This window comes from Macaca mulatta, chromosome 15 (assembly GCF_049350105.2).
Source record: "Macaca mulatta isolate MMU2019108-1 chromosome 15, T2T-MMU8v2.0, whole genome shotgun sequence".
Lineage (NCBI taxonomy): Eukaryota > Metazoa > Chordata > Mammalia > Primates > Cercopithecidae > Macaca > Macaca mulatta.
The window spans coordinates 17,601,020-17,623,374 of NC_133420.1; the positions used below are offsets into that span (position 1 = coordinate 17,601,020).

A 22,355-nucleotide genomic window follows, 5' to 3' on the forward strand; every position below is an offset into this window, starting at 1 on the left:
CCATTCTCCTGCCTCAGCCTCCCGCGTAGCTGGGACTACAGACGCCCGCCACCTCGCCCGGCTAGGTTTTTGTATTTTTTAGTAGAGACGGGGTTTCACCGTGTTAGCCAGGATGGTCTCGATCTCCTGACCTTGTGATCCGCCCGTCTCGGCCTCCCAAAGTGCTGGGATTACAGGCTTGAGCCACCGCGCCCGGCCCGAAAATCTTATTCTTTACAGTGTCTTTCACTCAGCATCTTTGGGACAGTTAGAAATGTTTGGTTTTGTTTGTTGCTTTTACTGCATCCATAGAAACAGAGAGGAACTGAAAGTGACTAAGGTGTTCTAAGAACGTCAAAATAGGCTAGAAGTTTATTGCTCCTTCTTAAAGGAATACATTCCATAGCAGTTTCCCCTCCTAATCTCATCTACTCAGACTCTAGCACAGTCAAAATTCTGATACCTTTTCTACAGTTTACAATTTTCCCCTCTCTCTTCATTTCAGAACACATTTGGCTCAGAGCACCTCTCCATTCATTAACCCTGAGGCTTCTACTTTCTGCGCCCTTCCATTTGTTGCACATCCAACAACAGCCTCCTTAATGCCCTTTTACACAATATAATGATTGTTATGAAAATATGAAAATGCAACTTTTTGTACTCTGTGTGTCTTTCTGCATTTATTTATTTATTTATTTATTTATTTTTTGACAGGATCTCACTCTCTTGCCCAGGCTGGAATACAGTGGTGTGATCACAGCTGTCTGTAGCCTTGACCTCCCAGGCTCAAGTAATCCTTCCACCTCAGCCTCCTGGGTAGCTGAGACTATAGGCGTGCACCACCACGCCAAGCTAACTTTGTGTATTTTTTTTTTTTTTTTTTGTAGAGATGAGGGTCTTGCTATATTGCTGAGGCTGGTCTCAAACTCCTGGGCTCAAATGATCCTCCTTCCTCAGCCTCCCAAAGTGCTGGGATTATCGGCATGAGCCACCGTACCCGGCCTCCACATTCTTTATATCACTAACTTCATGCATATGGAGCTGCCTCCTAAACTTCAGCTAGGTTTTATTTTTTTAACCCACACATATATTTTCATCATATATTTGCTTACGTCCTCATCTCTTGTGTTTAGAATGCAACTAGAAAGAGCCACGAACATAGAAGAATTCCTTAGTATTTTCATTTCTACAACAGAAACAGACTTATGACTAATTATAACAATTAAGCCTAAGTTTGTACCTGTTTTTATTTTATTTATTTATTTGAGACGAAGTCTCGCTGTGTCACCCAGGCTAGAGTGCAGTGGCACCATCTCGTCTCGCTGCAACTTCTGCCTCCCGGGTTCAAGCGATTCTCATGCCTCAGCTTCCCAAGTAGCTGGGATTACAGGCGCATGCCACCATGCTTGGCTAGTTTTTTTGTTTTGTTGTGTTTCTTTTTGAGACGGAGTCTCACTCTGTCACCAGGCTGGAGTGCAGTGGCACAATCTCAGCTGACTACAATGTCCGCCTCCCGGGTTCAAGCGATTCTCCTGCCCCCACCTCTGCCTCCGGAGTAGATGGGACTATAGGCCTGTGCCACCTTGCCCAGCTAATGTTTGCATTTTTAGTAGAGATGGGGTTTCACCATGTTGGCCAGGATGGATTTTTTTGTATTTTTAGTAGAGACAGGGTTTCACCATATTGGCCAGGCTCGTCTTGGACTCCTGACCTCAAGTGATCCACCCGCCTTGGCCTCCCAAAGTGCTAGGATTACAGGTGTTAGCCACCACACCCAGCCTGTACCTATTTTTAATGACAAGTTGTAGAATTGCATTTTAATGAGATTTGGATTCAGTAAGACCTTTCATTTTGTGTGCTTTTCCTTTCTAATTAAAATCTGTTGTATTAAGTTGAATGTGCAACTAGGGCACTGTGCTGTTGGAGCCCCTTTTTGTCAGTTACCTCACAGGCTCCTGCTATAGGAGACATTTGCAACCCAGAGAGCACACCACCCTAATTCAAAAACCAGTTTCAGAAACAGCAGTTGAATATATGATTTTGTGGAATCTGCATCTACTCCTATTGTCAAAACATAAGGTATCTGTGTTCCTTGAAATAAACCTTCTGTTGCTAGGTCACCATAGTGTTTTCAAGAAAAACAACAAAAGAAAAAACAAACCTTCTAATTCTGCCTTTCACATTTTATTTGTTCTTTCTGTGGGCAAGCAATGAAGTCACTTTGGGTAATCCTTTTTCATCACTTTTAGGTTGAAAAATGTATTTGAGTATTTCTGCTTTTAATATTCTCAATTTGGCTGGGCATGGTGGCTCACACCTGTAATCCCAGCACTTTGGGAGGCTGAGGTGGGCAGATCACAAGGTCAGGAGATCAAGACCATCCTTGCTAAGACGGTGAAACTCTCTCTCTATTAAAAATACAAAAAATTAGCTGGGTGTGGTGGCAGGCATCTGTAGTCCTAGCTACTCTGGAGGCTGAGGCAGGAGAATCACTTGAACCAGAGAGGCGGAGGTTGCAGTGAGCCGAGATCGCACCACTGCACTCCAGCCTGAGCGATAGAGCAAGGCTCTGTCTCAAAAAAAAAAAAAAAAAAAAAAAAATCTCAATTTGTCTATGGAAATTAATTTAAATCTTTATTAAAAGCTCGAGAGGTTAATTTCAGGTGGTATTTGTGATGGCACATTTTTGTTTGTAAAGTTTTCTTTTTTGAGACGGAGTCTCGCTCTGTCACCCAGGCTGGAGTGTAGTGGCACGATCTCAGCTCACTGTAACGTGCACCTCCCTGGTTCAAGTGATTCTCCTGCCTCAGCCTCCTGAGTAGCTGGGATTACAGGTGCAGGCCATCACGCCCAGCTTTTTTTTTTTTTTTTTTTTTGACAGTCTCGCTCTGTCACCCAGGCTGGAGTGCAATGGCGCCATCTTGTCTCACTGCAACCTTCATTTCCTGGGTTCAAGCGATTCTCCTGCTTCAGCCTCCCAAGTAGCTAGGACTACAGGTGCCTGCCACCATGCCTGGCTAATTTTTGTATTTTTAGTAGAGACAGGGTCTCACCATGTTAACCAGGCTGTTCTTGAACTCCTGATCTCAGGTGATCTGCCCACCTCAGCCTCCCAAAGTGCTGGGATTACAGGCTTGAGCCACCGTGCCTGGCCTGTAAAGTTTTATAAAACTTTCTATATTTCTGTAAGTGCAGCTTCTTTAATATTCAAAACCAAATTGATTTTTAAAAACATTTTAAATGGATATTTTCTTACAGTTAGTCTTTGAGTAAATCTATACCCTCTGACACATTTTCCTTCACAGTTTGAGGAAGCTAATGCTAGTAAAATCATCCTAAGAGATTCTGTTTAAACAGAGCCATTTAAGGCCTGCTTCTTAAAATGCCCAAGTCCTCAGGAAGGTGAATTTATCAAAAACTGGAGTATCCAAAAATAGCAGTCTAGATAGCACAGACCAAAGTAGTCTCAGTAGTGTGGAGGAGGTAATTCCCTTCACTGGGTGAGTAATTCACTGCAAAAGGAGAGATTTGCTTGTAGAGGGGGACTGGCCTCAGGACCCCCTTTCCTGGGGTCTGTGCCACTTACACAGGTAATTTTAGCAACTTAGTCTCTTACTAGATTGGATTATTGCAGGGATTTTGATTTAATGTTGGTTTAGTACACTTTTTTTTTTTCGAGACGGAGTATCGCTCTGTTACCCAGGCTGGAGTACAGTGGTGCGATCTTGGTTCACTGCAACCTCCACCTCCTGGGTTCAAGCGATTCTCCTGCCTCAGCCTCCAGAGTAGCTGGGATTACAGGCGTGAGCCACCACACCCAGCTGGTTTGGTAGACTTTTTTTCTTTTTTTGAGACGGAGTCTCGCTCTGTCGCCCAGGCTGGAGTGCAGTGGCCAGATCTCAGCTCACTGCAAGTTCCGCCTCCTGGCTTTATGCCATTCTCCTGCCTCAGCCTCCCAAGTAGCTGGGACTACAGGCGCCTGCCACCTCACCCGGCTAGTTTTTTAATATTTTTTTAGTAGAGATGGGGGTTTCACCGTGTTAGCCAGGATGGTCTCGATCTCCTGACCTCGTGATCCGCCCATCTCGGCCTTCCAAAGTGGTACACTTTTTAATTACAGGAAAACACCATATTAAAGTTGACCTAGACTTTGCAGGAAATCTTCCTTGTGGATGACTTGGGTCTCCTCATCTCAAAGTAAATAGCTTCTCTGAATGTAGTTCCTGTGACAACTTTTTTGCATAATTTGAAAAAAAAAATTTTACAGAAGACTACTTTTTTGTTAGTTTTTGTTTGTTTTTTGAGACAGAGTCTCGCTCTGTTGCCCAGGCTGGAGTGCAGTAATGAAATCTCGGCTCACTGCAGCCTCCTCCTCCCAGGTTGAAGCGATTCTCCCGCCTCAGCTTCCTGAGTAGCTGGGATTACAGGTGTGTACCACCACACCCTGCTCATTTTTTTGTAGTTTTAGTAGAGACAGAGTTTTGTCATGTTGGCCAGGCAGGTCTCAAACTTCTGACATAAGTGATCCACTGGCCTCAGCCTCCCTAACTGCAGAGATTACAGGCATAAGTCACCATGCCCGGCCAGAAGAACTTGAATAATAAGCAAGAATAGTCATTATTCCATTGACCTAGAGAAACCAGTCTTAACACTGATTGTTGGGTTTTGTTTTGTTTTGTTTTTGAGACGGAGTCTCACTCTGTTGCCCAGGCTAGAGTGCAGTGGCATGATCTCAGCTCACCACAACCTCTGCCTCCCGGGTTCAAGCAGTTCTCCTGCTGGGACTACAGGCACGTGCCACTATGCCCAGCTAATTTTTGTATTTTTAGTAGAGACGGGGTTTCGCTATGTTGGCCAGGCTGGTCTTGAACTCCTGACCTCATGATCTACCCGCCTCGGCCTCCCAAAGTGCTGGGATTACAGGTGTGAGCCACCGCACCCGGCTGATTGTTGGGTTTTTATTACAGATTTGTGAAGGCAAGATTTTTTTTTTTTTGAACTTATGAAGATACAATGACCCAAACCAATGCCATAGCCAATGCTTATTGTAACTTAGAGTATAGTACCTAAAACTGGACCTGAAAATAATTGTAAAATATGGCAATTATATATTGATTAACACAATAACACTTTTTTCATTCAACTCTTCAGCTTATTCAGCGTCTCATAGCTAACAGCACCTGGCACACACCTTTGGTTGGTTTGAATTCAAGGAGCAGTGTGAGGTCAAGGTCAAGGGGGAGTGTAAGGTCAAGGTGAAGTGTGATGTTGGGTGAGTGCTTCAGCAAGGTTCCTCAAAGGTACCATCAGGTTGTAACCAACAGCTTGGAAACATCCATTTGTAGTCCTCGTGGCAATCTTAGAGTGAATAGTTGAAAGTATGGGTTATAGTCTGTTTAGTGGTGCTTATACAAGAGTGTCTGAGGCTAGGTAATTAATAAAGAAAAAAATATTTGGCTCATAATTCTGATATCTGGAAAAGTTCAAGATAAGGCACCTGCTCCATTCATAGTAGAAGGTGAAGAGGAGCCTGCATGGCAGAGGTCACGTGGCCAGAGAGGGAGCAATGGAGGCGGGGGAGGCGCCGGGCTGTCTAACAACCAGCTCTGGCCAGGACTAGTAGAGCAAGAACTCACCCATTACATCAAGGATGGCACCAAGGTATTCGTGAAGGATCTGCCCCCATGACCCAAGGCCTCACATTAGGCCCCACCTCTGACATTGGGGATCAGATTTCAACATGAGGTTTGAGGGGACAAACATCCAAACAATAGCAGTACGTATACACAGTATGCACCCATAAAATAAACATTTTCTATTAGGTTGCTTATTACCTAAGTTTCTTAATGTTTAGAATGTACAACTTTGAAATAGAAATTTTGTTTAGTTTTTTAGATGGAATCTTGCTTTGTTGCCCAGGCTGGAATGCAATGGCACAATCTCAGCTCACTGCAACCTCGGCCTCCCAGGTTCAAGCGATTCTCCTGCCTCAGCCTCCCGAGTAGCTAGGATTACAGGCATGGTCCTCCACGCCTGGCTTTTTTTTTTTTTTTTTTTTTTTTTTCTCTTTTGAGCCAGAAGTCTCACTCTGTTGCCCAGGCTGGAGTGCAGTGGCACAATCTCAGCTTACTGCAACCTCTGCCTTCAAGGTTCAAATGATTCTCCCTCCTCAGCCTCCCGAGTAGCTGGGATTACAGGTGCTCACCATCATGCCTGGCCAATCCACCATGTTGGCCAGGCTGGCCTTGAACTCCTGACCTCAGGCGATCTGTCTGCCTTGGCCTCCCAAAGTGCTGGGATTACAGCCATGAGCCACCATGCCCAGCCAGGAAGTAATTTTTGTATTTTTAGTAGAGATGGGGTTTCACCATGTTAGCCAGGCTGGTCTCGAACTCCTGACCTCAGGTGAGCCGCCTGCCTCAGCCTCCCAAAGTGCTAGGATTACAGGCCTGAGCCACCACACCCAACCTGAAATAGAAATTTTAGCATATATGTTATATGATAGTGGTTCTCAAAGTATGGTCCCTGGACCTCTGGAGGTTCCTGAAACCTTCTCATGGAGTTTACAAGGTCAAAACTATTTTAATAAGGATTGTGTTTTTAACTGTGTTGACATTGCACCAATGTTACAAAAGAAATGAATCAAGGCTGTAGCTCTAAATTGCACTGGTAACTACTATATTCTTCACCATTAGCTTTTTTTTTTTTTTTTTTTGAAATGGTGTCTCGTACTGTTGCTTGGGCTGGAGTGCAGTGGAACGATCTCGACTCATTGCAACCTCCGCCTCCCGGGTTCAAGTGATTCTCCTGCCTCGGTCTGCAGAGTAGCTGGGATTACAGGCGACCGCCACCACTCCTGGCTAATTTTTTGTATTTTTATTATAGATGGGGTTTCACCATGTTGCCCAGGCTGGTCTCAATCTCTTGACCTTGTCATCCGCCCGCCTCGGCCTCCCAAAGTGCAGGGATTACAGGTGTGAGCCACCACACCCAGGCCACCATTAGCTGTTGTAAAAAAATTCAGTTTTACTTGAAAATGTTCTTAATGAAACAGTGTGATCACAACCCTTGAAGATACATCTTTTTAATAGTATGTATAGTAAGATGAGAAGCACTTTAGTGCAGACTAAAATACATGATCCTGAGTTGTAAGTTGCACTAGCTGCTTTTTTCATGAAACACCATTTTTACTTCAAAGAATGATCGATAAACTTTTGAGTATTTGGCAAACATTTTCTCAGAAATAAATGAAGTTAGCCTGTCACTTCAGGGAAACAGCTGGCAATGTTTGTTGCCAATAATAAAATTCTAGCTTTAAAGTGAAAATTAGAACTTGGGGAAATTGTATTTCCACTGTGAGATTGACAGCTTCCAAATATTAAACACTTATCAGAAAAGATGAGATTGGTACTGATATAAACAAATGTGATTCAAAAAATATTTTATAAGAAATGTTTCAATAGTTGGAAGATCTGCATATATCAATGATATATATATACACACATATATATATATACACACATATATATATATATTTTTTTTTTTGAGACCGAGTCTCGCTCTGTCACCCAGGCTGGAGTGCAGTGGCACCATCTCGGCTCACTGCAAGCTCCGCCTCCTGGGTTCCTGCCATTCTCCTGCCTCAGCCTCCCGAGTAGCTGGGACTACAGGATGCCCGCCTCCACGCCTGGCTAATTTTTTGTATTTTTTTTTTTTTAGTAGAGACGGGGTTTCACCGTGTTAGCCAGGATGATCTCGATCTCCTGACCTCGTGATCCGCCCGTCTTGGCCTCCCAAAGTGTTGAGATTACAGGCGTGAGCCACTGCGCCCGGCTTTTCTTTTCTTTTTCTTTTTTTTTTTTTGAGATGGAGTCTCACTCTGTCACTCAGGCTGGAGTGCAGTGGCACGATCTCAACTCAACTGAGATCTGCAACCTCCCCTTCCCAGGTTCAAGCAATTCTCCTGTCTTAGCCTCCTGAGTAGCTGAGATTACAGGCACACACCACCACACCCGGCTAATTTTTGTATTTTTAGTAGAGACGGGGTTTCGCCATTTTAACCAGGCTGGTCTTGAACTCCAAACCTCAGATGACCCGCCCGCTTCCGCCTCCCAAAGTGCTGGGATTGGAAGTGTGGGCCACCACACCCGGCTGAGATATTTTCTAAATGATCAATGAATAATTTACACAATCATATGCAGGTAAAAGATCCATTCGAAATGTAAGGTGGACCAGTGGATCTTACTGTAGCTGAGTTGGAAACTTCATCTCTATGGTTTCAGATTTCATATTGCAACTAGCCTTTGAGAAGCTGTGGTTTGTCAAGTTTTGGTGTGGTATCAAAGAAGAACGTCTGCACTGATCTGAAAAGGGCCTTGAAGTATCCTGTTTTCTAGCTACGTATCTGTGTGAAGTTGTGTTTTTTTCACATATTTCAACCAAAGTAAAGAATCGTAATAGATTGAATGCAGAAGCCCCTGTGATAATCCAGCTGTCTTCTATTAAGCTGCACATTAAAGAGATCTGCAAAAATGTAACACGGTGCCATTCTTCTGTTTTTTTGTTTTGGAAAGTATAGCCTTTAAAAATAAAAACATCTACAACTTAAAGTATAATAATAATAAATAAATTTTTTAAAAAATAAAAAAATAAAAATAAAAATAAAAATAAAAACATGTGGCTGGGCGCGGTGGCTCAAGCCTGTAATCCCAGCACTTTGGGAGGCCGAGACGGGCGGATCACGAGGTCAGGAGATCGAGACCATCCTGGCTAACACGGTGAAACTCCGTCTCTACTAAAAAATACAAAAAAAAAAACTAGCCGGGCGAGGTGGCGGGCACCTGTAGTCCCAGCTACTTGGGAGGCTGAGGCAGGAGAATGGCGTAAACCCGGGAGGCAGAGCTTGCAGTGAGCCGAGATCCAGCCACTGCACTCCAGCCTGGGCGACAGAGCGAGACTCCGCCTCAAAAAAATAAAAAAATAAAGAAATAAAAATAAAATTAAAAACATGCTCTTTCCATTAACATGTAATGGTAATGGGTTTGTTTTCTTTTAAAATGAATAAATACCTTTAAAAATCTCTCCATTTTAAATTTCTGATTGAGTAAATATTGATAGATGTAACTCACTCGCACAAAAGCTCTTTGGGATTCTCAGTTTTTGTTTTTTTTTTTTTTTTGAGACAGAGTCTCACTCACTCTGTCGCCCCAGGCTAGAGTGCAGAGGCACGATCTCCACTCACTGCAACCTCTCCCTCCCGGGTTCAAGTGATTCTCGTGCCTCGCCCTCCTGAGTAGCTGGGACTACAGGTGTGTGCCACCATGCCCGGCTACTTTTTGTGTTTTTGTTTTGTAGAGATGAGGTTTCACCATGTTGGCCAGGCTGGTCTTGACATATAAACATATTGTTGGATTGAGATCTCAAGTGATCCACCCACCTTGACCTCCCAAAATGGTGGGATTATAGGCGTGAGCCACCGTGGCTGGCTGGTTGTCAGTGATTTTTAAGAGGGCAAAGGGGTCCCCAGAACCACTATGATGTGACATCAAGCAGGAAGGGATGCATTTTTGATGACACCATCCCCAAATAGCAAAGGCTGTTTTTAAAGAACCATTTATAATATTTGCTCACAAAGGAGTCCTTTTAAGATTTGGATTTTTTTTTTCCATTAACTTTTCCACATTTTAGTCAAGAATGTAAGTGGGTTGATTAGTTTTTCATCTGTGTTGAATTTTCTTCTAGCTGCTGTCAAGTCAGTGCTGCAGCAATTCATGTGATAGCAAGAGCGTGGGGGCATCCTCAGGTTTCACAGAGCATCAAAAGAACTCTGCTATAGTCACAAACAAGCACCAGCTCATTTGTTACTGAGTAAGGTTTTTATTCTTAAGATCTTCTATCTTATTTGGACTCTGTCATCTTGGTATACGCTTTATTATAGCTTGTAGAGTGGTCCTGAATACAGATGACTTTATGGAAAACATATTGTTGGATTGAGGTCAGTAATTTTTAAGGTGGACTCAATTCAAATGTAGATGGGCTTTTTCTGTTGTGTTTAAGGGCTTTGGTATCGAAAGCTATTGCTTTGTACAGTATACATCAGTTTGAATGCAAAGTGATATGATGGGGGGAAATCTGTAGTCAGGCTGTTAACAGGCCAAGAATGAAACCTAAGAGCATGTCCTCTTAGCAAGTTTTCAAGGTGGCATCTATGACTGCTGAGAATAATGAAGGCTTTGGAGATGATGGGAAATCATACAGGGAGAGGGCTTTTTTATTTTTTTTGAGATGGAGTTTCGTTCTTTTTGACCAGGCTGGAGTGCAATGGTGCGATCTCGGCTCACTTCAACCTCCGCTCAAGTGATTCTCCTGCCTCAGACTCCCAAGTAACTGGGATTATAGGCGCGCACCACCATGCCCGGCTAATTTAGCATTTTTAGTTTCACCATGTTGGCCAGGCTGGTCTCAAACTCCTGACCTCAGGTGATCCTCCCGCCTCAGCCTCCCAAAGTGCTGGGATTACAGGCGTGAGCCACAGTGCCTGGCCACATTTTTTTGTTTTTGTTTTTGATTTTGTTTTTGTTTTTGTTTTTTTTTGAGACAGTCTCTCTCTGTCGCCCAGGCTGGAGTGCAGTCGTACAATCTCGGCTCACTGCAAGCTCCGTCTTCTGAGTTCAATGGATTCTCCTGCCTCAGCCTCCTGAGTAGCTTGGATTACAGGTGTATGCCACTATGCCTGGCTAACTTTTGTATTTTTAGTAGAGATGACTGTGTTGGCCAGGCTAGTCTCAAACTCCTGACCTCAAGTGATCCACCCACCATGGCCTCCCAAAGTGCTGGAATTTTGGCTGTGAGCCACCACAGCCAGCTGGGAGAGGGCTTTTAAATAAAGGGAAGGGTGTTTATGTTTTTGGTTTTTGTTTTTTGAGACAGGGTCTTGCTTTGATGCTCAGGCTGGAGCGCAGTAGCCTGATCATGACTCACTGCAGCCTCGAACTCCTGGGCTCAAGTGATCCTCCTGCTTCAGCCTCCCTAGTAGCTGGGACTACAGGCATGTGCCATGATGCCCTGCTAATTGTTAATCATTTTAAAAATAAATATGATTACTGTGAAACTAGATCCACAAAGGGTTACTGATAAGCAGAGGGCTTTGACAAAGTCGCGTGCTCAATTTGTAATCATAGCTTGAATTGTGTGTATATTTGTTCTCTCAAGTAGTTTAAATTGATCTGCAGTCTTGTTTACACTATTAGCTTACTTGATGACCCTTGACTTTACCGATAACATAATCTATTGTTTCTTAAACTGAAATCTAGGGGTTTGTGGAGTATATATTATTGAGGACCAAGAATCAACTTTAAATATTAAAACTTATTAGTTATAAAGACAAACATTGGGCCGGGCGCGGTGGCTCAAGCCTGTAATCCCAGCACTTTGGGAGGCCGAGGCAGGCGGATCACGAAGTCGGGAGATAGAGACCATCCTGGCTAACGTGGTGAAACCCCGTCTCTACTAAAAATACAAAAAAAAGAAATTAGCCAGGCATGGTGGTGGGCGCCTGTAGTCCCAGCTACTCCGGAGGCTGAGGCGGGAGAATGGCGTGAACCTGGGAAGCAGAGCTTGCAGTGAGCCGAGATTGCGCCACTGCACTCCAGCCTGGGCGACAGAGCGAGACTCCGTCTCAAAAAAAAAAAAAAAAAAAAAAAAAAGACAAACATTTTGCACTGATTTTTATTTATTTTTATTTTGTATTTAATTTTTCGAGACAAAGTCTCATTCTATCGCCCATGCTGGAGTGCAGTGACATAATCTTGGCTCACTGCAACCTCCGCCTCCTGGGTTCAAGCAATTCTCCCGCCTCCCTCAGACTCCTGAGTAGCTGGAATTACAGGTGCGCGCCACCACACCCGGCTAATTTTGTATTTTTAGTAGAGATGGGGTTTCACCATGTTGTCCAGGCTGGTCTCGAACTCCTGGCCTCAAGTGATCCACCCGCCTCGGCCTCCCAAAGTGCCAGGATTACAGGCGTGAGCCACCTCACCCAGCCAAAATCTCAATTATATCTCAATAAAGTGGTTTAAAAAAAAACAGGCCGGCCGGAGGCAATGGCTCACATTTGTAATCCCAGCACTTTGGGAAGCCAAGGCAGGAGGATCACTTTAGCCCAGGAATTCAAGGCCAGCCTGGGCATCATAGTGAGACCTCCTCTCTACAAAAAATACAAAAATTAGTGAAGGCATGGTGGTGGGTGCCGATAGTCCTAGTTACTCAGGAGGCTGAAGTGGGAAGATCACTTGAGCCTGGGAAGCAGCAGCAAACTGAGATCACACTACTGCACTGCAGCCTGGGTGAAAGAGCACGACTCTGCCTCAAAACCAACCAGCCAACAAACAAAAAACAGTCTGAAGACATTAAATGTATACTGTTAGATTGCACAAGCATAGGATTAAATACTAGCTTTATATTGTTATATTTGAGTTGGTACTTCTGCATTTCGCATGATCCTCACGACTGAGTTGTGAAATTAGGAAATTAGATTATATCTGCGTCTTACAGGCAAATGACTAAAACTTGAAACATTTGGGGGCCTGTCTCTGTGAAATCCCTTTGCTGGGGCTAGAACCCTCATCTATGACTGTTACCTCTCAGGACGCAGCAAATTTTCCATGGAGAATCCCATTTCCATTGAAATTCTCTCTTCCCTGTGATGTGCTCATGCCCTCTCTGGCTCGTTCCCCTTAGTCCTTTCAGGGCTCTACTTCCTGGGCCAGGCCCTCTTTGTTAATTCTGTGCATCCTTGTTGTCATCTTTGGTTTTCTGATCCTCGGCTGTTGCTTCAGATCCACCTACTCACTCCCCGCCCTTCTTGAGTTCTAAGTCCTTCTGTGTCTCCAGCTCTCTTCTGGACATGCCAGTCCCTCATTCAACATGTCAAAACGACATTTAATTTTCACCCCAAACTGTAGCTCTTTCTTATCTGGATCTTCTGTTTAATTCCGGGAAGCAGAACCTGAAAGTCACTCTGGAATCCTCCCTCCCCCTCATACCCTTCACAGCCTCCACATCCAATCGGCCACTCACACACTGGTTGATTGTATTTGTTAAATGTCCCAGGAATTCTTCCCTTCTGTGCCTATTTTGTCTCATCTAGACTGTTGGAGCCATTTCCTGGCTTCCTCTTCCAAGTCCTCTTGTGCCTGCTGGACAATCTAAACTGCTAAGCTCATCCTTCAAGGCCTTGGGTGATCTAGTCCTGGGCTGTCTTTAGTTTCATCACTCGCCAACTCCAGTTCCCTTCTGCCCCACCCACCTCCACCTTGCACTCAAGCAGGACAGATCCACCCGATTCCTGGATATCTCCATGTCTTTGCAATAGCTGTTGCTAGCATACCTGTCCCCTCTCATTGTTTATTTGGGGGAACAGAGTCATGCTCTTATACCCAGGCTGGAGTGCAGTGGTACAACACCATGCCCAGCTAATTTTTAAAATTTTTTTGTAGAGATGGGGTCTCACTATGTTACCCAGGCTCCCTCTTATTCTTCCAGACCAGAAACCCCGAGGCACAAGGCAAACTCAGGATGTATTTTTGTTCATTTTGGTTCCCCAGCTCCAGGCAGTGTTCCTGGTTCACAATGTAAGCTTGTTATATGTTTGAAATAATAAAATCCATGTGTTTTATTTTAATCATTTGAAGAAAGCAAAATTTTGTAATGCTTCCCCCACCCAGTTCCTCAGCTCAGATTCAATCAGCTGTTTTGAATGATTACCCATAGATAACAGTTAAGGTGCAAATCGTGTGTGGCTGCGTTTGTGTGTGTGTTTCACCTGTCGGTTTTTGGCGTCTGGGAATGACATTTTTCTTTGCACTGAGACATCAGTTATATCTAAAAATTATGTTTCTAAAAGGAATAGGAAATATGAATGAATAGGTTCGAGTTCAGTACTGCAGGCAGTTTTCAAACCAAATTTGGTAATGTTGATTAAAAATGGCTCAACAAAAAAGCACCTCAAGTATAATCATGGAAAATATTAGTACTACTTTGTATGTAGTAATATATTGTTAAGAGAATTATTCATTGAAATTATGTTAATCACAGGGAAAGACTATAACTTCCGTCTTGGTTTGTTTTAACAGGATCAGTTTGACAACTTAGAAAAACACACACAGTGGGGAATTGATACTCTTGAGAAATGTATCAAGTTTGTGAAAGAAAGGACAGAGATTGAACTCAGCTATGCAAAGCAACTCAGGTAAGTTGATATTGAAAAAAGTTATTTGTTAACTGCAAAATGATGTAAGGATAACATATATTCTCATTTTATAGTATAAATGTATATTTTAAATATTTTTCCTTTTATGTAAGGTAATATTTGAATAGGAGTGATTGTTTCTCATACAGAAAATTAATTTTCATAGAATAATAAAACCTAAATTACTGCTTTAAGGCCCCATTTTTTTTTTAACAAGATATTTGCTGAGTTTTGGATCAGCTTGTTTTTCAGTAAACTTTTTCTTGAAATATATTAATAACATATGTACAGAGAATTACACAAATCATAAGTGTGCAGCTCCATGAATTTTGACAGTGTGAACACACTCATGTAACCGGGCACCCAGGTCAAGAAACAGAAAGACCAGCCTGAGAGGCCCCCTGGCCCCCTCCAGCTCCCTACTTTCCCCACAATGGTAACCACTCTCCTGACTTCTAACCACATGGATTAGTAGTGCCCACTTTTGAACTCTACATGAGTGTAATCATTTAGTATGCATTCTTGTGTATCTGGCTTCTTTTGTTCTATATATATATATATATTTTTTTTTTTTTTTTTTTTTTTTGAGACGGAGTCTCACGCTGTTGCCCAGGCTGGAGTGCAGTGGCGCGATCTCGGCTCACTGCAAGCTCCGCCTCCCGGGTTCCCGCCATTCTCCTGCCTCAGCCTCCTGAGTAGCTGGGACTACAGGCGCCCGCCACCGCGCCCGGCTAATTTTTTGTATTTTTAGTAGAGACGGGGTTTCACTGTGGTCTCGATCTCCTGACCTTGTGATCCGCCCGCCTCGGCCTCCCAAAGTGCTGGGATTACAGGCTGTTCTATATTACATTTGTGAGATTCACCATGTGGTAACATGTGGCGGGAGTCTGCTTATTTTCATTGCTGTTGAGTATTTTGGTCTATGAATGCACCAGAACTCATCCGTTCTACTGACTAGGTGATTGGTTGTTTCCAATTTAGGCATATAATGAGTAGCACTCCAGCGAGCATTATTGTACAAGGCTTTTTGTGTGTATCTGAACACATTTCCTAGGATCTACCTGGGCGTCTAATTGCACGGTCACCGGCTACTCATATGCTTAGCTTTGGTGGATAGGGTTCAACCGTTTTCCAAGGTGCTTGTACTAATTCACACTCCCTCCAGTAATGTGTTGAGGGGTCCTGTAGATAGTATTTTAAAAATACTTCAGACTGGTCACAGTGGCTAATGCCTGTAATCCCAGCACTTCGGGAGGCAGAGGTGGGCGGATTGCCTGAGGTCAGGAGTTCGAGACCAGCCTGGCCGACATGGTGAAACCCCGCCTTTACTAAAAATACAAAAATTAGTGGGGCGTGGTGGCAGGCGCCTGTAATCCCAGCTACTTGGGAGGGCAAGGCACGAGAATCGCTTGAACCCGGGAGGTAGAGGTTGCAGTGAGCCCAGATTGTGCCACTGCACTCTAGCCTGGGTGACTGAGTGAAACGCCTTCTCAAAGAAAAAAAAAAAAAAAAGTACTTTGGGGCCAGGAGTGGTGGCTCACGCCTGCAATCACAGCACTTTTGGAGGCCGATGAGGGAGGATTGAATGAGTCCAGAGAGTTCAAGACCAGCCTGAGCAACATAGTGAGACCCCTGTCTCTATTTTTTTTTTTAAGTATTTTGGATCTCCTTACATCTTTAATGATGAGATTATCCAAGAAATTTGTGTTTTTATTTAAAAGTTCTTGGTAGAACTAAGCTTGAACTTGAAGTGGCATGCAAGTCTATAATGATTTCTTGTTGTGTAGTTGTAGTTGAATTGGTTTGTGGATATTGTTTTAAGGCCTGTTAAAGAGCTAGATGCTTTTGATTTAGAAACATTTAGTTTTGTCTTTTTTTTTTTTTTTTTTTGAGACAGTTTCACTCTATCGCCCAGGCTGGAGTGCAGTGGCACAATCTCAGCTCACTGCAATCTCCGCCTCCCAGGTTCAAGCAATTCTCCTGCCTCAGCCTCCCAAGTAACTGGGATTACAGGTTCGTGTCACCATGCCTGGCTAATTTTTGTAGTTTTAGTAGAGGGGCTGTTTCACCATGTTGGCCAGGCTGGTCTTGAACTCCTGACCTCAGGTGATCCGCCTGCCTTGGCCTCCCAAAGTGCTGGGATTACAGGTGTGAGCCACCGTGCCTGTCCCCTTGTTTCTTTTTTTTCTAAAAAAAAACTTTCTTCAAGCTCCCTCACCATTGAGTTTTAATCCAAAGAGCATCTGCATAAGAGATATGAGTTCTTGGCCAGGCGCAGTGGCTTACGCCTATAATCCCAGCACTTTGGGAGGCCGAGGAGGGTGGATCACGAGGTCAGGAGTTTGAGACCAGCCTGGTCAAGATGGTGAAACCCTGTCTCTACTAAAAATACAAAAATTAGCTGGGTGTGGTGGCGGGCACCTGTAATCCCAGCTATTCAGGAGGCTGGGGCAGGAAAATCGCTTGAACCCAGGAGGTGGAGGTTGCAGTGAGCCAAGATCATGCCACTGCATTCCAGCCTGGGCAACAGAGCAAGACTCCATCTCAAAAAAAAAAAAAAAAAAAAAAAAAGAGCTATGCGTTCTTATAAGGGTTTCTGTTGTTGTTTCAGCAAGCTGGGATTACAGGTGTGAACCACTGTGCCTGGCCCCAGATTTTGTTTTTATTGAGTGAATAACATGTAAAACATCACACAATGAAATAATTTTTCTTTTTTTCTTTTTTTTTTTTTTTGAGAAGGAGTCTCGCTCTGTCACCCAGGCTGGAGTGCAGTGGTGCAATCTCGGCTCACTGCAAGCTCCGCCTCCTGGGTTCACGCCATTCTCCTGCCTCAGCCTCCTGAGTAGCTGGGACTGCAGGCGCCGGCCACAACGCCCAGCTAATTTTTTTGTATTTTTATTAGAGATGGGGTTTCATCTTGTTAGCCAGGACGGTCTCGATTTCCTGACGTTGTGATCTGCCCGCCTCGGCCTCCCAAAGTGCTGGGATTACAAGCGTGAGCCACTGCGCCCGGCCAATGAAATAATTTTTCTAAGTGGAGAATCCAGATCAGTTTCCAGTGCCCTGTGTGCATATCAGCCTCGTAAACATGTCAAGGCTTTTCAAACTGAAAGTAGAAATAGAACATGGCCTCTTTCACTTTGATTATTTGAATACTGCACTGTCATGCAGTGTTGCCTTTCGTGTGAAAATGGGCTACGTGTGAGTTCTCGAGTAGGCTACTGGTGTTCTTCCTACCACAGTCTCCCTTGTTGGCGCCTCCTCTTCACATCGCTGTGCCCAGCACCTGCTTCTCAGTCCTTCTCCCTTCCTAGTCTGTACTCTCCCGGTGACCTCAACTGTCTCATGGCTTTAGGCATGATCCGTATGGCAACAACTCGCAGATATGGATCTCCAAGCCAGACCTCTCTCCTGAATTCCAGAAACAGCTTGCTCAAAATCTCCACTTAGAAATGTCTAAAAACTTGGTCGGGCGCAGTGGCTCATGCCTGTAATCCCGCCTCGGAGGCCGAGGCGGGCAGATCACGAGGTCAGGAGATCGAGACCATCCTGGTTAACACGGTGAAACCCCATCTCTACTAAAAATACAAAAAATCAGCTGGACATGGTGGTGGGCACCTGTAGTCCCAGCTACTCAGGAGGCTGAGGCAGGAGAGTGGCATGAACCTGGGAGGCAGAGCTTGCAGTGAGCCGAGATTGTACCATTGCACTCCAGCCTGGGTGACAGAGCAAGACTCCGTCTCAAAAAAAAGAAAGAAAAGAAACATCTAAAAACCATCTGAAATGTAACATGTCTGAAACTGAACTCCTGATCTCCCCAACTTAAAAATCCACATGTCTAGGCCAAGTGAAGTGGCTCACACCTAAAATCTCAGCACTTCAGGAGGCTGAGGTGGGTACTTGAGGCCAGGAGTTGGAGACGAGCCTGAGCAACATAGCAAGACCTTGCCTCTAAAAAGAATTTTTAAAAATTAGCCAGGCATGGTGGCGCACACCTGTAGTCTCACCTATTCGAGAGGCTGAGGAGGGTGGATGCTTGAGCCTAAGACACTGGGGCTGCATTGAGCCATGATTGCACTACTCCACTCTAGCCTGGGCAACAGAGCAAGACCCTATCTCAAAAAAAATAAAAACCTGCATTTCCACGACCTAGATTTTCCTCCACTCACCTGAGGGTAGCTGCATCCTTCCTGGTGTAGGTCAAAAACCGTAGCATCACCCAGGTGCGGGCGAATCACTTGAGATCAAGAGTTCAAGGCCAGCCCATCCAACATGGTGAAACCCTGTCTCTATTAAAAATACAAAAACATTAGCCAGGCTTGGTGGCGGGTACCTGTAATCCTAGCTACTCAGGACACTAAGGCAGGAGAATCCCTTGAAACCCGGCCGGCAGAGGTTGCAGTGAGCCGAGATTGTGCCATTGCACTCCAGCCTGTGTGACAGAACAAGACTCCATCTCAAAAAAAAAAAAAAAAAAAAAAACCCTGGTGTCATCATCTGTGGCTCTCTTCTTTCTCTCACATTCTCACACTCCCCATCCCAAGCCATCAGGAAATCTTGGCTCCTCTACAGATTTATCCAGGAACTGACACTCATTATCACCTCCACTGCTGCCCCTGTGGTCCATGTCACATGGGCTATGTGGTCCATGATCTTTTTCCTGGTTATGATGAGTCTACTAATTAGTTTCCCTTATTCTACCTCTATCCCCTATTCCCTGATTTCTACAAAGCAGCCGGATTACAGTACTCCTCTGTTCAAAATTCCAATGCGTCCCCATTTCATTCAGAGTAAATCCAAAAACTTTACAGTGAAAGTCCTACAAAACCTTGTGTAATCTGGTCCCCACACCTTTCTGACATCATCTGTTTTAACTCTCTTCCTCCTTCTCTCTGCTGTAACCATACAGAGGCCTCCTTCCTGTTTCTTGTACATGCCAGGCATCCCCTCACCCGAGAGCTACTGTGCTGGCCCTTCCATGCAGATATCACCTGTGTGTTCTTCCCCAGGCTCCACGTGCCTGACTCCCTCTCCTCCTTCCAGTTTCTGCTCAGTGAGGCCCACTTCGTCCCCTAGCCCACTTAGCCTGCTTTGCTTTTCACTTTTCCTATATTACTGGTAACTTTCTACCATTTTCTATAGTCTTCTCATTTATTTAGTTTTGAAAATTGACAATATATCTTTCTATATTATTTGTATATAAAATTATATATATTTATGGTATACAACATGATGTTTTGAAATATGTATACACTGCAGAATGCCCAAATCAGGCTAATTAACATATGCATCACTGCACAAACTTAATTTTTTTTGTGGTAAGAACATTAAAATCTACTCTTCTAGCAAGTTAGCAACCCCTCTCTTTCCCTCCCCTTCCCTTCCCTCTTTCTTGAGACAGGGTCTCACTGTCATCTCGGGTGGAGTGCAGCGGCATGATCTTGGCTCACCTCCCAGGCTCAAGTGATCCTCCCACCTCAGCCTCCCAAGTAGCTGGGACCACAGGAATGCGCTGCCACACCCGGCTAATTTTTGTATTTTTTTTAGAGACAGAATTTCACCATGTTGCCCATGCTGTTCTTGAACTTCTGGGTTCAAGCGATCCTCCCGCCGAGGCCTCTTACCTGCTGGGATTACAGGTGTGAGCACCCGGCCTGGCAATTTTCAAGTATACAATACATTGTTATTAACTGGAGACACCATGTTGTACACTAGATCTCTTGAACTTATTTCTCCTAAAATTTTGTCTCATTTGAACAACATCTCCCCAAACCTTCCCAGAGAAATCTGTGTTATTATATTTACTGCTCACTGTCTCCTGCAGCCTCTCAGCTAGAATGCAAGCCCCTTATGGGTGGGGATCTTTGGGTTGTGCTCACTAATGTGTCACAGTGCAGAACAGTGCCTGGCATATAGTAGGTGCCCAGTAAATATTTGTAGATTGTGAGTGAATCGGCAGGGTACAGGCCTAAGATATTTAGCCAGCTTTGCTTTATGGGGAATTATGTGTTTGCACCGGCCTGTGAGAGCTGATGAGATTTTAACAACAAAAAGAACAACGAGGTGCCAGTCACTAGGGATGCTTTAATGAACGAGACGCAGGAAGTGCCTGAACCTGGAGTGCTCACCTTCTCACAGCGGATAACAGAACTGCATGCAAATTAGCAAAAAATTCAAGTATTTAAGATAGCGTTTATGACTCCAAATATGTAAACGCAATGATGCGATAGAGAATGAAGTCAGGGGTTGTTACTTAGCTAGGCTGGTCAGGGAAAACCCATTGCTTGAGAAGTGAATCATAAAAAGAAGCCAGACATGTGAGGATGTGGGGGGAGCAAGTACAAAGGTCCTGAGATGGGAACATGTACAAGGAATAGAAAGGCCAGTGTGGCAACAACATATTCAACAGATACTTGCTTGAAATGGTAATATGATGTTTAAAAATAGTGTGACCTTTGGGAGAGACATCTATCATTAAATATTTTTTTTTCTGCATTGCAGGGGAAAATGCTAACTTATTTTAAGACATAAACATAGGAGACTTTGATTCCTGTAGATCAGGTCTTAGCATGGGCCAAATCCATCCACTACTTGGTTCTGTAAATAAAGATTTGTTGGAATGTTGCCGTGCCTATGCATATTGTCTATGGCCACTTTTGCGGACAATTGGCTGTTGAGTAGTTGCAAAAGAGATGCAGTTACCTGCAAGTCTAAATTTTTTTTTTTTAGACGGAGTCTCACTCTGTCATCCAGGCTGGAGTGCAGTGGCACAATCTCGGCTCACTGCAACCTCCACCTCCCGGGTTCAAGGGATTCTCCTGCCTCAGCCTCCTGAACAGCGGGGACTATAGGCACACGCCACCATGCCTGGCTAATTTTCATATTTTTAGTAGAGGTGGGGTTTCACCATATTGGCCAGGCTGATCTCAAACTCCTGACCTCATGATCCACCTGCCTCGGCCTCCCAAAGTGCTGGGATTACAGTCATGAGCCACCACACCTGGCCCTGAAATATTTGCTTTCTGGTCCTTTACAGAAAATGTTTGCCAACCCCTGCTGTAGGTCACTTATCTATTCAAGATAGTGTAGGTTGAAATTCCTAATTTTTTTTTTCTGAGTCTGAACCTAATTTATTTTTGAGACGGAGTTTCTGTCACCCAGGCTGGAGTGCAGTGGCATGATCTCCAGTCCCTTTCCAGAAGCTATGGCCCCTGACACTCTGTTAGCAGAGTAACAGGGCCTGCTCAACCTCACCCTCACTGCTGCTTTGTTTCCAAACTGATCTTTGTCAACTTGATACTTAACAATTGGTACATCTAGGTCTTAACTTGCATTTCTCTTAGTATGCATGGGGGTTGAACATCTTTTGATACATCTGAGCCATTTATGCTTTTAAAAAATGAACCATTCAAGTCTTGGTCTGTTTTTTTTTTTTTTTTTTTGAGACGGAGTCTCACGCTGTTGCCCAGGCTGGAGTGCAGTGGCGCGATCTCGGCTCACTGCAAGCTCCGCCTCCCGGGTTCCCGCCATTCTCCTGCCTCAGCCTCCTGAGTAGCTGGGACTACAGGCGCCCGCCACCGCGCCCGGCTAATTTTTTGTATTTTTAGTAGAGACGGGGTTTCACTGTGGTCTCGATCTCCTGACCTTGTGATCCGCCCGCCTCGGCCTCCCAAAGTGCTGGGATTACAGGCTTGAGCCACCGCGCCCGGCGTCTTGGTCTGTTTTTAATTGGAGCTCATTGTATATAGAGGGTAACTAGGTGAAATCATTTTATACAACATATTGCATATTGTATATATCATATATATAAAGTGAATTTAAATTTAACAGTATAAACGACAATAAAGTGAAACTGAGGGATCTGCTAAGCTTTAAAAATTAAACTCTTTAGGTCAGGCATGGTGGCTTATACCTGTAATCCTAGCATTTGAGGAGGCCGAGGCGGGCAGATGACCTGACGTTAGGAGTTTGAGACCAGCCTGGCTAATATGGTGAAACCCCGTCTCTCTACTAAAAGCACAAAAATTAGCCAGGCATGGTGGCACATGCCTGTAACCCCAGCTACTCAGGAGGCGGAGGTTGCAGTGAGCCAAGATGACGCCACTGCACTCCAGCCTGGGTGACGGAC

At 44.3% G+C, this 22,355-nt stretch overlaps 1 protein-coding gene across 50 annotated transcripts in view; it reads left to right on the forward strand.

Moving 5' to 3' along the window:
• FNBP1 (formin binding protein 1) overlaps window positions 1–22,355 on the forward strand; it is a 164,718-nt gene that overhangs the window by 40,279 nt on the left and 102,084 nt on the right. For all 50 annotated transcript variants that reach the window (XR_013405451.1, XR_013405453.1, XM_077967759.1 and 47 more), the window contains exon 2: window positions 14,112–14,227. Coding sequence is in view for 48 of the 50 variants with exons in the window: in XM_077967759.1 (XP_077823885.1) it covers window positions 14,112–14,227 (116 nt within the window). In the remaining 2 variants the exon portion in view is untranslated. The remainder of the gene's footprint in view (window positions 1–14,111; window positions 14,228–22,355) is intronic.